The following is a 15,552-nucleotide window of genomic DNA, read 5'->3' as shown; positions in this document are numbered from 1 at the left end:
ACCTGATGTAAATGACGAGTTGATGGGTGCAGCAGACCAACATGGCACAAGTATACATATGTAACAAACCTGCACGTTATGCACATGTACCCTACAACTTAAAGTATAATAATAATAAATTAATTTAAAAAAAAAAAACAATTACCTGAAAAATAAAATGAAAATTAAAAGTAAATTTTTAATGCTACAAATTTAAAAACCATATACAACAAATTTAAAATGTATATAAAAGAGTGGACAGTATAAAATAAAACGTGAGTGAACTTTTCTGTTAAAAATAAATAAATAAATAAATAAATAAATAAATTTCAACATGAGTTGAAAGATTCAAACCATAGAAAAGTACAAAAATATAGTCAACTAATCTTTGACAAAGAAGTAAAAGCAATATAATGGAGAAAAGATAGGCTTTTCAACAACTGGTTCTGGAACAACCGGACATCCACATGCAAAACAAATGAATCTAGACATAGACCTTACACTCTTCACAATAATTGACTCAAAATGGATCATATCCCTGATGCAAAACGTAATCCAATAAAACTCATAGAAGAGAACATAAGAGAAAACCTAAATGACCTTGAGTATGGCAATTACTTTTTAGATACAACACCAAAGGCAAGATTCATGAAAGAAGTAATTAATATGTATAATTACTTAAAATTTAAAATTTCTACTCTGAGAAAGACACTTTCAAGAAAATGAGAAGACAATCCACAGACTGGGTGAAATATTTGCAAAAGACATATCCGGTGAAGGACTATTATCCAAAGTATACTAAGATCTCTTAAAACTCAACAATAAGAAAATGAGTAATTCAATTGAGACCTAAACAGACACCACACCAAAGAAGATACACAGATGGTTATCAAACATACAAAAAATGTTCTACATCCTATGTCGTTAGGGAAATTCAAATGAAAACAACAATGAGATATCACTGCACAGCTATTAGAATGACCAAATCAGAACACTGACACCACCAAATGCTGATGAAGATGTGGAGCAGCAAGAATTCTCCTTCATTGCTGGTGAGAATGCAAAATAATAAAGTAACTTTGGAAGACAGTTTGACAATTTCTCACAAAACTAAACATACTCTTAGCATATGATCCAGCAATCATGTTCCTTGGTATTGATGCAAATAAGTTGAAAATTTACGTCCACACAAAACCCTTCACAGGCATTTTAGCAGCTTTATTCATAGTCACCAAAACTTGGAAGCAACCAAGTTGTCCTTCAGCGTGTAAGTGAACAAGTAAACTGTGGTACATCTAGACTATAAAATATGATTCAGTGCTAAAAAGAAATGAGCTATCAAGCAATGAAAAGATATGGAAGAACATTAAATGCATATTACTACATGAAAAAAAAAGCCAAGGTGAAAAATCAATTATACTGCATGATTCCAACTAAATGACATTTTAGAAAAGGCAAACATATGGAGAGAGTAAAAAGATCAGTAGTTGCTAAGGGTTAGAGGAAGAGAAGGATGAACAGGTGAAGCACAGAGGATTTTTAGGGCAGTAAAACCATTCTATATGATACTATATAACAGTGGGTACATGTCATTATACATTTGTCAAAACCTGTAGAATGTACACCATCGAGTGAACCCTAATGTAAACTATGTACTTAGGTGATAATGATATGTCAATACAGATGCTCTTCCACTTACGAAAGAGCTATACCCTGATAAGCCAATTGTAAACTGAGAATATCATATGTCAAAAATGCATTTAATATACCTAACCTACCGAACATCATAGCTTAGCCTAGCCTACCTTAAATGTGCTGACACATACGTTAGCCTACAGTTAGCAAGATCATCTAACACAAAGCCTGCTTTATAATAAAATATTGAATATCTCATGTAATTAATTGAATGCTGTACTGAAAGTGAAAAAAAGAGAATGGTTATATAAGTACTTGAAGTATGGTTTCTACTGAACATGGATCATTCACAGTATCATAAAGAAAAATTTTAAGATGAACCATCGTAAGCTGGGGACCACTGTATAAGCTGATAAATTGTAACAAATGTTATGTTCTAGCAGTGGGTATTGATGGTGGGAGAGGCTATGTGTGTCTGGGAGCAGGGAATAAATGAGATCTGTTTTTACTTTCTGATCAATTTTGTTGTGAATCTCAAACTTCTAAAAAATAAAATCTATTTGAAAGGAAAAAGCAGAAAAAAGAAAATATCTTTCTAAAGTTTATGATTACTGTGCCATTTATAGATGAGGACAGTGTGGGTTAGTGAGGCTAAATAACTTGCCCAAATTCACCCATTTGGTAATTGGGGGAACTAGGATTCAAATATGCCTAGTCTGGCTTAAGACATTGAAGTAATAAAATGTTTGAGAAAGGCAGACAAAACAAATTAAGGCTCAGAAACCTGTGTAGTATTTGCAAAAGCTATAGAGCTTGTAAGATGCGAGTCAGCATCAGAATCCAATCAGTCTGGCTCCTGGGCCTGCACCTCCAACCCCTTTCCAATAACACTGCAGGTGTACTTAGATACAGTCACACATGCAGACACAGAACCTCAGCGATATCAGAGGCCATTACCTCTCCTTCCAGGTAGGTGCACATAAGCATAAACACAGATATGCACAAGAGTACACATATCTACATCGAATACATACATATGCATAAACTTATGTGCACACATATGTGCACACACACATCACCCTTACTGCTACATGGCTCTAATTCCCTTCCCAAGTGTAAGAAGCTACATCTCCGGAGTCCAGTTTTCCCACAGAGCTCAGTGAGGACATCAGTGATGTTCCCCCTGCTACCCCCGCCCCTGCAATCCCCTGGGAAGACCACAGGGCCAATCCTCATAGGACTCTGGCATGCAGAGAAGATAGGCGCCTATCTCCCTTTTTATTAAAATTCCCACCATAGGTGGGGAAGAACCATCACATTTCTGAGGCTAGATCTGTGCTTCAAGAAGCCTCTTTCAGAGATTCAGAGCCTGATCTTAATCCCCTGGCAGACCCCCAAGTCTTTTCAGTCCCCTGAATCTCCTTTGTCAAGCCCACAGGTAGGCACACTGAGGGGTCTTGATAATGGGAACTGTGGGGTCAATATCTTCATGTGGTTATCCCTTTTCCTTACCCTGTTTTTCTCTCCCCCATCTCAAAAGCCAGGAAACATGGTCTTTCTCTATATTTTTTCCTTTCTTTCTTTTTGGTCAAATATCAAACATTTGAAATACCTACTTTGTTCAAGACACTTTCTCCTGCCCTTAAAGGGCAAGCCAACATTCTGCAACTCAAGACCCACAGAGCTCTCACCTCCAGGAAACCAGGTCAACAGAGGAACAAGTGAACAAGAGAGTTAGGGCAATGCAGAAGCTGAGAGCACACACTCTGGAGCTGTAATCTACCACCCTCTGGCTGTGTATTCTTAGGCAAGTCACTTCAGTTCTGTACCTCATTTGTGTTATCTGTAAAATGGAGTTGTTGTAAAGACTAAATGACTTAGTTTACGTCAAGTTTGTAGAGCAGTACCTAGCAATAACAGAAAGGCAAACTTCCACTTGTGATGTGGAAGAATTTCCTAATCCAGATTTGTTCCACCCAAGGACTGGGTCACCTCCAGATATTGTGAGCTCCTTGTCTTTAGAATTGTGGAAATTGAACAATCGCTTTCCTAGGACGCTAAAATGATGAAGGTGAAAGGCAGAGGGGTCTAAAACCTCATGATATCTGAGCAAAACTCTCTGAGGATCCACAGCCCCTTCCTTAAGACTCAGGAGACCTAATCTGTAAGAGCTGTATTCGCAGTTGCACTTATGAACACTGGCTGATCGCAGGTAGGGGAGGCACCAGGAAGAACTAATAGCTTGAGAGTTTCATTCATTGAATTATTGAGAGAGAGAAGCAGAGGCAGGCATCTGGAAAATCAGTGATACCCAGGAGAAAAATGACAGAAACAAAAGTGGGGCAGAAGCTAACTGAGGACAACCTGAGCTGGTTGAACTGGGTTCAATTATCGATGTGAAGGACCTACAGTGGCCAGAAGAACTTTCAACCTAAACTAAGTAGGAAATAAGAAATTAGGCTGAGATATCACCTTCTCTGAAGCCAAGAGACATGAGGTAAATCTCTCATTTGATATAGGAGTAAAAACTAGGCAGAAATAAGACATTTCAGAGAACTGAAAAGAGAAGAAGCCAGCCTAGAAAGGACCTGCGGAATCCCCAAGGGGAACATACCTCTACAAGGGACCTATGCACCCAACACTGCTGATCTCCTTGCTTGTACTGCTGGAAGAGAAAAGGCAGCAAGCAGGAAAAGGCTGGAATTCCAAAATGTGGACCCAGAAGACATCTAGAGATCTTAAGGTGAGGTGTTGATGTTGCAAAATCAGAGGGCTGTTGTTTATTCAAGATCTGATAAAGCTGTGGTCCAAAGTCATAGCTTGTCATCTCTGAAGGCAAGAAACAGGAGAGCACATGGCTTTGTGGAACGGGAGGCAGAAATGGGAGTAGGAAGGAAGGAAATCAAAAGGATCCCAATATGTAGCAGCAAAGGATAGAGTGGAAGGAGTGGGTCAGCAAGGAGGCTGAAGGCACTTGGCAGTAAGACGGCCTCTGTTGGCAGAGGACACACCAGTTTAGTTCTCTACTGCACGTGTACAGTTTGGGGAAGAGGTGTGATACAGCAGTTTAAAACACATAATTTACAGTCAGTGTACTCAGGTTTGAACCCCAGATACACCACTCACCAGCTCTGTGACTCTTAACTTCAGTCTCCTTTGTTGTAAAGGGCGAAATAATGGTACTTCAAACATAGTGTTATTGTGAGGATTAAATGAGACAAGCAGTAAGCACAGACTCTGTCTAATAAATGTTAGCTGCATTTTTCCAGTTTAGTCAATTCTCAACTGTCCTTGCTCATTCAGGGGACTAGGTGCATGAATAATGAGTAGCTTTCCACCGGGGTGCTGCCCACCCAGCGTCCCAATTTGGGAAGTGCATTGTGTGCTGACAATGCGTACTCCCTGATTTCATTTGGGCTAGCAATGCGTACTCCCTGGTTTCATTTGGCCAAGAGAAGGACCCTGCATAAGTGATGAGTAAATAAGAAAAGGAAAAACAACCTCAGGTGACAAATGTTCATAATGTAAAAATTTTAATAGAGGAAGTCTAGAAGTATAGAAATAATCCACATTTCCTGTCTGTCAAGGAAGGGAGTAAATACCTTTTAAGGTGACATGATGTGACTTAAAAGGCTTAGAAAGACTCCCAGTCTCTCCTGGCCCTTCCCAACCACCACCTGATGACAAGACCCATCACTAAAATGTCATTTCTCTAGCTTATTGTATGAGCAGTTATGCTAATCACTTGCCATAGAGTTTGCCAAAGACTCGCTCAACTGTCATTTGACAGCTCCTAGGCAGGGTAGAACGTAGCAAACACACAAACATACATCTGTGCACCATTATCTATATGGCAGTGAAATGACTTGCCCAAGGCATGAGGAAAATACGTGATGCTGTCAAATCCAGCTAAATGGGAACGAGCTAAGTAACTGCCCCTGAGAAAAATCACATAAATTTGGAAAATTCCAAGTTCAAGCCAAGGGTGATGAGATAGCCCTTTATCACCAGGTCAAACTATGTCCCAGGGGTGAAGCTAAAAGATACAGAGAAAGAAATGTGGAACGAACCCAGAGAGTTAAATAAGTACATTGCCCAAGAGTGAGATGAAAGGTATGTGTCCCATGTTTCTAATATCTATTGACATGTTTAAGATTTGTAAACTCTATTTTAGCATTCCAGATCTCAGGATCTATTCTACACTGTAAAAATTATCTCATGAGTGAGAAATATATATATAGACAAAAAATATCCATTGTAACATTCTTGGGGTAGCGGAAGCATAATGAACCATTTAACCTCATTCCTATATGTAATGTATATAGATCTAAACCGAGAAAAAGATCTTTAAAATATGCACACAATTCCAGTGGAATTATAGGAAATTTAACCTTTTAAATTATGAAATGAATATAAACACAACCTTTATTTTTAAACAGACAATATAATATAAAGTTAAATATGAAAATTCAGTAGGTAACCACATTACACATAAACACTTTTTAAGGACTCTTTCCACACCACAACAAACACAACATATTTTAAAAAATACTTTTCTTTACAAAAATGGGATTATTCTTTTTTTATTATTATACTTTAAGTCTCGGGATACATGTGCAGAATGTGCAGGTTTGTTACGTAGGTATACATGTGTCATGGTGGTTTCCTTACCCATCAATCGTCATCTAGGTCTTAAGCCTGGCATGCATTAGATATTTGTTCTAATGCTCTCCCTCCCCTTGCCCCCCACTCCCCGACAGCCCTGGTGTGTGATGTTCCCCTCCCTGTGTCCATGTGTTCTCTTTGTTCAACTCAAAAATGGGATTATTCTTTAGGCTTGTTCTCTTCCTTGTTTTTGTCACAAAATGTCCATGACATTTTGTTATGTCTGTGCCATCAGACTGCCTGAATTAAAATTCCAGCTCTACCACTTACTCCCTGCGGGGTCTGGTAAGTTACTTAATTTTGCTACACTCTAAATTTTTATCTGTAAGTTGCAATCATAATAATGCCTATGTTGTAGGATTTGGAGAAAATAAAATGATAAAAGCTTTGCAAAGCACTTAGCTCAGTGTGTAGCAAGTATCAGGTGTTAATAAATATTGGCTAACATTACCCATCTTATTTCTTCAGAGACTACATGATGTTGAGTAATAAAAATACACTATAAACTATTTGATAAATCACCTATTTGTGAATATTCAGTTTGTTTCCTGTGTAGTTGTTTTGTTTGTTATGCTGTATTATGTTTAGTTTGCTATTACAAGCAACATTACAATAAAATGTGTGTACATATACTTTGACATACAAATATATCCTTTTTTTAAATGATAGCTTTTTGTAAGTGGAATTATTGCACAAAGAAATGCAGATTTTCCGTTCTGATGGAGACTACCAAAGGGACAACACTAATTTACTCTCTTACTGCTAGTACACGTGAGTGTCTAGTTTCCTTTGTATATTGTCAAAAAATTTAGCATAAAACTGATAAGTGAGAATTGAATTTCAGTCCACATTTCCTGATTATCAATTATGTTGATCATCTTGTCATACATTTTATTTGGTAACTGTGTTGCATGTATTTTCATTGAGTCAATAGTTTCTATTTTAGCTTTGCCTATAATCTCTTTTGGCATAATTTTCAAATTTTTAAGTGGGTTATTTTGTCATTCTTGCTTCTTCATTTCATTTCTTGCTTGGAATGACATTCCCATCCTGAGACTGTAAAAATATGTTCCTTTAGTTTTGGCTCAAACTTACTTTGTAGTTTGGATTTTTAACTTTCAGATTGTTCATTCATCTGGGTTTTAGTTATATGTGTGGGTTAGATAGAAATCTAGCCTTATACTTTCCAAGTGTTCAACCAATTGTCACAAATATCATTAATATTCCATTCTTTCTTTGATGCTATTAAATTTTACTGTATATTAAGTTGCAGATAAATTACTGTCTATATATATCTACCTATATATATGTATGCATAAATACAGATCTACGAAATTCTTTATGGTGGTCCATTGATTTGCTTTTCTGTTTGTGCCATTATCTTATTGTTTTTCACTGTTATGTAATTTGATTGGGGTTAGAAAAGTTCCCTGAAATTGCTCTGAATTTTTTCAAAATTATTTTGTCTGTTCTTAGCCATTTATTAATCTAGGTGAATTTTAGAAAAACTTTCACAAATGTCATTAAAAATTCCCCTGGGGTCTTATTAGAGATGCATTGAATTTTATTAATCTGAGAAGAATTAACGTTTTTTAAATATTGATAGGAATATAATATCTCTGTTTATTTAGATCTTCATTTTGTGTTCTGTTACAGTTTCTCCAGATAAATCTTACTCATTTATTTTTATTGCTCAGGTTTATTCCTAAGTATTTTTTAGGCTTTCTTACCACTGTCAATTGAAATATTTTCCAAATTACATTTTTCTAATATAAGAAAAGTATATTTGTATATGTATCGTTTATCTGGCTAGTTTGATAAAGTCTTCATAGATTTTAAATTTTTTCGGATGATTATCTTGGATTTTCTAGGTGGACAGTTTCATCATTCCTAATGTTTATGTCTTTTAATTCTTACTTTTTCACTGATTGAGACCACCATATCAACAATATAGCTTAATAGTGGTAATAAGAGCCATCCTTTTCTGGTCTTTTCATGATACTGGTAGAATAAGACTCTTAACGATCTAAGTTTTATAATACTGTAATATTTGAATGTTTAGAAAGAGGATGTTATAATTTTATAATCAGAAAAGTTAACATATTTTAAAAACTAATCACGGTAACATAGGCTATTCCTGGTAGTACTCCTATTTTGAGTGACATCTTTGGATCAAAAGCTTAAAATTAAAGTATCCAGATCCTATTAACCAAACAGAAAGGTTTGAACATACATTAAGCAAGTTTTGCTCTGAAGACTTAAGGAAGGCTCGTCTTCCTTAAGATGGACAGTAAGGAGTATTGATTGAGTCTGATGTTCATCATTGTACTATCTCAACTATCACCACCACCTCCAGAACTATGAGCAGGAGAGGATTCTGAATGAAAGGGTCTTATTCATGGTGATACCCTGTATGAAAGTATCCTCATTCAAGGTGGGACCCAGAAACCACTTCCTCTGGAACAAAAAAAAAAAAAAAAAGAAGCTAAGAAGTTGGTCAAGAGACAACCTAAGAAGAATCTTCAGAAAGGGAAATGAGAAGAACTCAAGACAAATTAAGCCACATAGAAGCTCCGGCGGCCGGGCGCGGTGGCTCAAGCCTGTAATCCCAGCACTTTGGGAGGCCGAGACGGGCGGATCACGAGGTCAGGAGATCGAGACCATCCTGGCTAACAGGGTGAAACCCCGTCTCTATTAAGAAATACAAAAAACTAGCCGGGCGAGGTGGCGGGCGTCTGTAGTCCCAGCTACTCAGGAGGCTGAGGCCGGAGAATGGCGTGAACCCGGGAGGCGGAGCTTGCAGTGAGCTGAGATCCGGCCACTGCACTCCAGCCTGGGTGACAGAGCGAGACTCCGTCTCAAAAAAAAAAAAAAAAAAAAAAAAAAAAAAAAAGAAGCTCCGAAGAACACAAGGAAAAGCCTTTATTTTTTATTTGTATAAGTTTATGGGGTGCAAGTACAGTTTTGTTACATGAATACATTGTGCAGTGGTCAAGTTAGGGTTTTTAGGGTATCTACCATGCAAATAACATACATTGCACCCATTAGGCAATTTATCATCATTAATTTCCCTTTTACTCCTGACCCCCACTTCTTCTGAGTCTCCATTTTCCATCATTCCACTTACAATGATCCTATGTACATATTTGTACCACCCACTTATGAGTGAGAACATGTGCTATTAGTGCTTTGTGCTTTATATTTTTGTATTTGTATATTTGTATTTTTGTGCCTGGCTTGTTTCACTCAAAATAATGACCTCCAGTTCCATCCATGGTGCTACAAATGACATGATTTCATTATTTATCTTGGCTAAATAGTATTCCACTCTGTGTGTGTGTGTGTGTGTGTGTGTGTGTGTGTGTGTGTGTACATGTATATATGTACACACACCACTTCTTTTCTTCATTCATCCATTGATGGACACTTAGGTTGATCTTTGCTATTGTGAATAGTGCTGCAATAAATATAGAAGTGCAGGTATCCCTTTGATATATTGATTTATTTCTTTATTCTGTTTCACTGATCTATGTGTCTGTTTTTATACAGCAACATGCTATTTTGGTTGCTATAGCCTTGTAATATATTTTGAAGTCAGGTAATGTGATACCTCCAACTTTGTACTTTTTTCTTAAAATTGCTTTGGCTATTCTGGCTCTTTTTGGCTCCATATGAATTTTAGAATTGCTCTTTTCTAATTTTGTGAAAAATGATATTGGTATGTTGATAGGGATTATGTTCAGTATGTAGATTGCTTTAGGCAGTATAGTCATTTTAACTGTATTAATTCTCCCGATCCATAAGCATGGAATGGAAAATTGAAAATCTTTAGTTTCTAGTTTAGGAGACAGCTTGGATAATTTTAACTGTTCCCTTGTTGGATTTTACTACCTGTTTCTCCATAGTTTCTTAAAGTAAATATTCTTAAAAACCATAACAAAGGGCTATGAGCTATTTTTACAGGCTTAAACTTATGAAGGAAGCTGTCTTGATCAAACTGCCCTTTATGTCTCTCCCACTGCTTCTCCAAACCCTATCCAGGAAGTCCAGAGACATGGAGACAAAGAATTACAGCAGCAGCACCTCAGGCTTCATCCTCCTGGGCCTCTCTTCCAACCCTCAGCTGCAGAAACCTCTCTTTGCCATCTTCCTCATCATGTACCTGGTCACCGTGGTGGGGAATGTGCTCATCATCCTGGCCATCTACTCTGACCCCAGGCTCCAAACCCCTATGTACTTTTTTCTCAGCAACTTGTCTTTCATGGATATCTGCTTCACAACAGTCATAGTGCCTAAGATGCTGGTGAATTTTCTATCAGAGACAAAGGTTATCTCTTATATGGGCTGCCTGGTCCAGATGTACGTCTTCATGGCCTTTGGGAACACTGACAGCTACCTGCTGGCCTCTATGGCCATCGACCGGCTGGTGGCCATCTGCAACCCCTTACACTATGATGTGGTTATGAACCCACGGCATTGCCTACTCATGCTATTGGGTTCTTGCAGCATCTCCCACCTACATTCCCTGTTCCGCGTGCTACTTATGTCTCGCCTGTCTTTCTGTGCCTCTCACGTCATTAAGCACTTTTTCTGTGACACCCAGCCTGTGCTAAAGCTGTCCTGCTCTGACACATCCTCCAGCCAGATGGTGGTCATGACTGAGACCTTAGCTGTCATCGTGACCCCCTTCCTGTGTATCATCTTCTCCTACCTGCGAATCATCGTCACTGTGCTCAGAATCCCCTCTGCAGCCGGGAAGTAGAAGGCCTTCTCTACCTGTGGTTCCCACCTCACTGCAGTATCCCTTTTCTATGGGAGTATTATTTATGTCTATTTTAGGCCCCTGTCCATGTACTCAGTGGTTAGGGACCGGGTAGCCACAGTTATGTACACAGTAGTGACACCCATGCTGAACCCTTTCATCTACAGCCTTAGGAACAAAGATATGAAAAGGGGTTTGAAGAAATTATGGGACAGAATTTACTGGTAAAAGGCACAAAATGTTGATATGTCATAATTAAGACATGATCTAAGAGATTATCGGGTTATTCTTCCTTACTATTTTCCATGTGGCACTCAAAGAGGTCATGAAAATTGGTGTTGGATACCAGTAAGAGAATTGACCTAGGAGCAAAACACTTGGTTTCTATCAATGATCTTAACCAAATACATATTCAGTCTCAGGCTAGGTACTGTTAGGAATCCAGATTTCAGGAAAAGGTTTCAGGTTTTGAAAGCTGAGTATTGCCTCCTCAATAGATGGGCAATTATATAGAAAAATAAAGCTATCTCCATTAGATTGGTAACCATATAGAAAAATAAAGCTATCTCCAAATAACTTGTCTATAAGCCTGACAATGGCTAGCAGTCAAGGAGTTTAAATCCTATTAGTTTTTTGTTTGGCAGCGGAGGGTTGTTCTTCTTGTGTGTGCATGGCTTTTTTTTTTTAGAAACATAATCTCACTCTATTGCTCAGGTTGGAGTACAATGGTGCGATTATAGCTCACTGCAGCCTCAAACTCCTGGGCTCAAATGATTCTCCTGCCTTAGCCTGCCAAGTAGCTGGGACTACAGGAACATGCCACCACACTCGACTTTTTTTTTTTTTTTTTTTTAGAGACAAGGTCATGTTATCTCACCCTGGTAGGTCTTGAACTCCTGGCTTCAAGGGATCCTCCTACCTTGGCCTCCCAAAGTACTGGGATTACAGGGGTGAGCCACCACGACTTATAAAACCCATTAATTTTAAGAAGAAGAAACTACATGGGTTTGATAGGTCATTGGGTAAGACTTCTAGAAGGAATGGCATCTTGAAGGATGGACTGAATTTTGAAAGAAGAAGTTTCAAAAGACGAGGAAATCTGCAAAGCATTTCAAATAGTGAAAACCACCCAAGCATGTGGAGACAATAAGCACTGCAATGTGTTTGAGGACAATGAAAAGCTGAGGTTTGATCAGTTTGAGAGAAAGGAGAATACGGCTGGAAAGACAGAAGAATCTACAAAACACATTTATTCTCTCCACCAACACTTAAGTTTCATGACAGTGTGAAGGCTCAGTACCCAATTTCTTTTCCCTTCACTCTTAATTCTTCCTTTCTCCATATATCCAGCATCCTTACCAAGCTGCCTTTGTGTCCTAGAAAAAGCTAGTGTCAGTTAGGAAAAAGTTCAGTTGTGCTATGGAAACACTCACCCTCAAAGTCTTAGAACCTTAAAACCAAAGGTTTATTTCTCATTCACATTGTATGTCCACCATAGAAAAACGTAAGTGTGCTACTTATTTTCAACATGCAGAGAACCAAGATCATGGAGTAGTCACCACTGAAAACATTAATCATCACTCTGCCAGAAGCTAAGAAAGGCTCTTGGAGGTTTCACACTGGCAGTTAAAGGCTCTTGGAGGTTTCACACTGGCGGTTTCACACTGGAGGTTTCACACTGGCGCTTCTGACCATAACTCATTGTCCAAAACCCCTCTCATGACCCCACTCAAACACAAGGCAGCTGGGAGGCACAACCCAACTATGTCCCTCTAAGATAGAAAGCCAGAAGTATTTGATAAACAGCATTAATTACTACTACCCAACTATATTAACACACAAACACATCAGTGTGAATTAGTTGCTTCATCAATTCTTCTGGATTGTGTTATTGTCAATAACAATAGTAATGTAAGACTTACACACTCTCTGGAATTTTTCTGCTTCAGTTATTTCATCAAGTTCCCACAACCATCTGCTTTTCTAGGTTACAAGCTTGTGTGGCAGGACCTGACGCTGAATACAAGTTTTTTGGCCTTAAAGATTTAGTAAGAGGTGAATAGTGTCCAAGGAAATACAGGGATGCCTAGGTTCCAACATCAAGGTCCCTGCTAGTGCTTTCACTACGTGCTCCTAATTATAAGGGAGTAAACAGAAAGCTAGGAAAGAAACCCAAAGCAATACCTTCATGTTTGTACAGGCACACCTGTTTTTCACCACTATCTCTCACTGATCATTTGGTTTGTGGGATGCAGGCCTAGAAGATATGTACCATTTCTACTTACTCAATTTATGTGCCATAGTTTTCTCATGCTCAACCAAAAAGTTCAGTTAGCTACTTCAGAATGTTAGGAATATCTATATTAAATAAATATATTCATAAATTATATGTATATTACATATACATTAAATAAATTCATTAATTATGCCACCATTAACTTATAAATCCAATTATGTTCTTTAGTTCTGAGAACATTAACTTACTTTTTTTTTTAACTTATTTTTATTTTAAGTTCCAGGATACATGTAGGTTTTAAGTTCCAGGATACATCCAGGACGTGTAGGTTTGTTCTATAGCTAAATGTGTGCCATGGTGGTTTCCTGTACCTATCAACCCATCACCTAGGTATTAAGCCCCACGTGCATTAGCTATTTATCCTGATGCTCTCCCTCCCCACTCCCAGACAGACCCCAGTGTGGGTTGTTCCCCTCCCTGTGTCCATGTGTTCTCATTGTTCAGCTCCCACTTACAAGTGAGAACATGCAGAATTTGGTTTTCTGTTCCTGTGTTAGTTTGCTGAGGATAATAACTTCCAGCTCCATCCATTTCCCTGCAGAGGACATGATCTTGTTCCTTTTTATAGCTTCATAGTATTCCATGATGTATATGTACCACATTTTCTTTATCCAATGTATCATTGATGGACATTTGGGCTGATACCATGTCTTTGCTACTGTGAATAGTGCTGCAATGAACATACGTGTGCATGTATCTTTATAATAGAATAATTTATATCCTTTGGGTATATACCCAGTAATGGGACTGCTGGGTTGAATGGTATTTCTGGTTCTAGGTCTTTGGCGAATTGCCACACTATTTTCCACCATGGTTGAACCAATTTACATTCCCACCAACAGTGTAAAAGTGTTCCTATTTCTCCAGTCTCACCAGCACCTGTTGTTCCTTGACTTTCTGACTGTCATGAGATGGTATCTCATGGTGGTTATGATTTGCATTTCTCTAATGACCAGTGATGTTGAGCTTCCTTTCTTATGTTTGCTGGCTGCATAAATGTCTTCTTTTGAGAAGTGTCTGTTTATCTCTTTTGCCCACTTTTTAATGGGGTTGTTTATTTTTTTCTTGCAAATGTTTTAAGTTCCTTGTAGATTCTGGATATTAAGATCCTCAAGAAAATAATAGATGAGTCAAGATTCCATATCCAACTAAAATTACTTTCAAATATAAGGGCCACTTTCACTATTCAAGAACTCTTAAGGAACTTACCACAGAACAAGCTTTAGGCAACCAAAATGACTGGAGAGACATCAACTTAAGAACTGGTGATAAACAGGAAGCATATATTTAACTGTAGAACTAACATTAAACGATGGTTACAAGGTAAGAGAATACTGTTCATGGATAAATGCTCTGACTATGTAGTTACATACAATAAACAAAATGTGGGAATAATGAGAGGAGGGTATAAAGAATAAAATAAGTTTGCTTATTGCCTATTATTAACTTGAAATTAAGAAGTATTATTTTAAGTCAGGTATTTTGAGAGAGGCAGAGAAGAGGTAGAGAATTACCAGCTAATTTTAGTATTACTAACAATAAGGTACCAATAAATAATAACCAAAAAGGCATGGGGTTGGTATATATTAAAAAACACAGTGACAAAAATGTAACACGTGGACATTACTCAGCGTCTGATTTGAAAAGATCAACTGAAAAGAGTAATTTTTAAGACAAGAAAATCGGGGGGGGAGCAAGATGGCCGAATAGGAACAGCTCCAGTCTCCAACTCCCAGTGCGAGCGACACAGAAGACCGGTGATTTCTGCATTTTCAACTGAGGTACTGGGTTCATCTCACTGGGGAGTGCCAGACGATCGGTGCTGGTCAGCTGCTGCAGCCCAACCAGTGAGAGCTGAAGCAGGGCGAGGCATTGCCTCACCTGGGAAGTGCAAGGGGGAAGGGAATCCCTTTTCCTAGCCAGGGGAACTGAGACACACAACACCTGGAAAATCGGGTAACTCCCACCCCAATACTGCGCTTTAAGCAAACAGGCACACCAGGAGATCATATCCCACACCTGGCCGGGAGGGTCCCACACCCACGGAACCTCCCTCATTACTAGCACAGCAGTCTGCGATCTACCGGCAAGGCAGCAGCCAGGCTGGGGGAGGGGTGCCCACCATTGCTGAGGCTTAAGTAGGTAAACAAAGCTGCTGGGAAGCTCGAACTGGGTGGAGCTCACAGCAGCTCAAGGAAACCTGCCTGTCTCTGTA

At 38.5% G+C, this 15,552-nt stretch overlaps 1 protein-coding gene across 1 annotated transcript; it reads left to right on the top strand.

Annotated features, from left to right (window-relative positions):
• The first annotated feature begins 10,225 nt into the window (after positions 1–10,225).
• Positions 10,226–11,269, top strand: LOC112607680 (olfactory receptor 1L6-like). Its single transcript, XM_025358860.1, is given in 1 exon segment — positions 10,226–11,269. A coding segment is annotated over 1 exon segment (1,044 nt).
• Positions 11,270–15,552: the final 4,283 nt, after the last annotated feature.

Source organism: Theropithecus gelada, chromosome 15 (genome assembly GCF_003255815.1).
Source record: "Theropithecus gelada isolate Dixy chromosome 15, Tgel_1.0, whole genome shotgun sequence".
Lineage (NCBI taxonomy): Eukaryota > Metazoa > Chordata > Mammalia > Primates > Cercopithecidae > Theropithecus > Theropithecus gelada.
The sequence above is the reverse complement of the archived record's forward strand: the minus strand, read 5'-3'. Positions and strand labels throughout refer to the sequence as shown.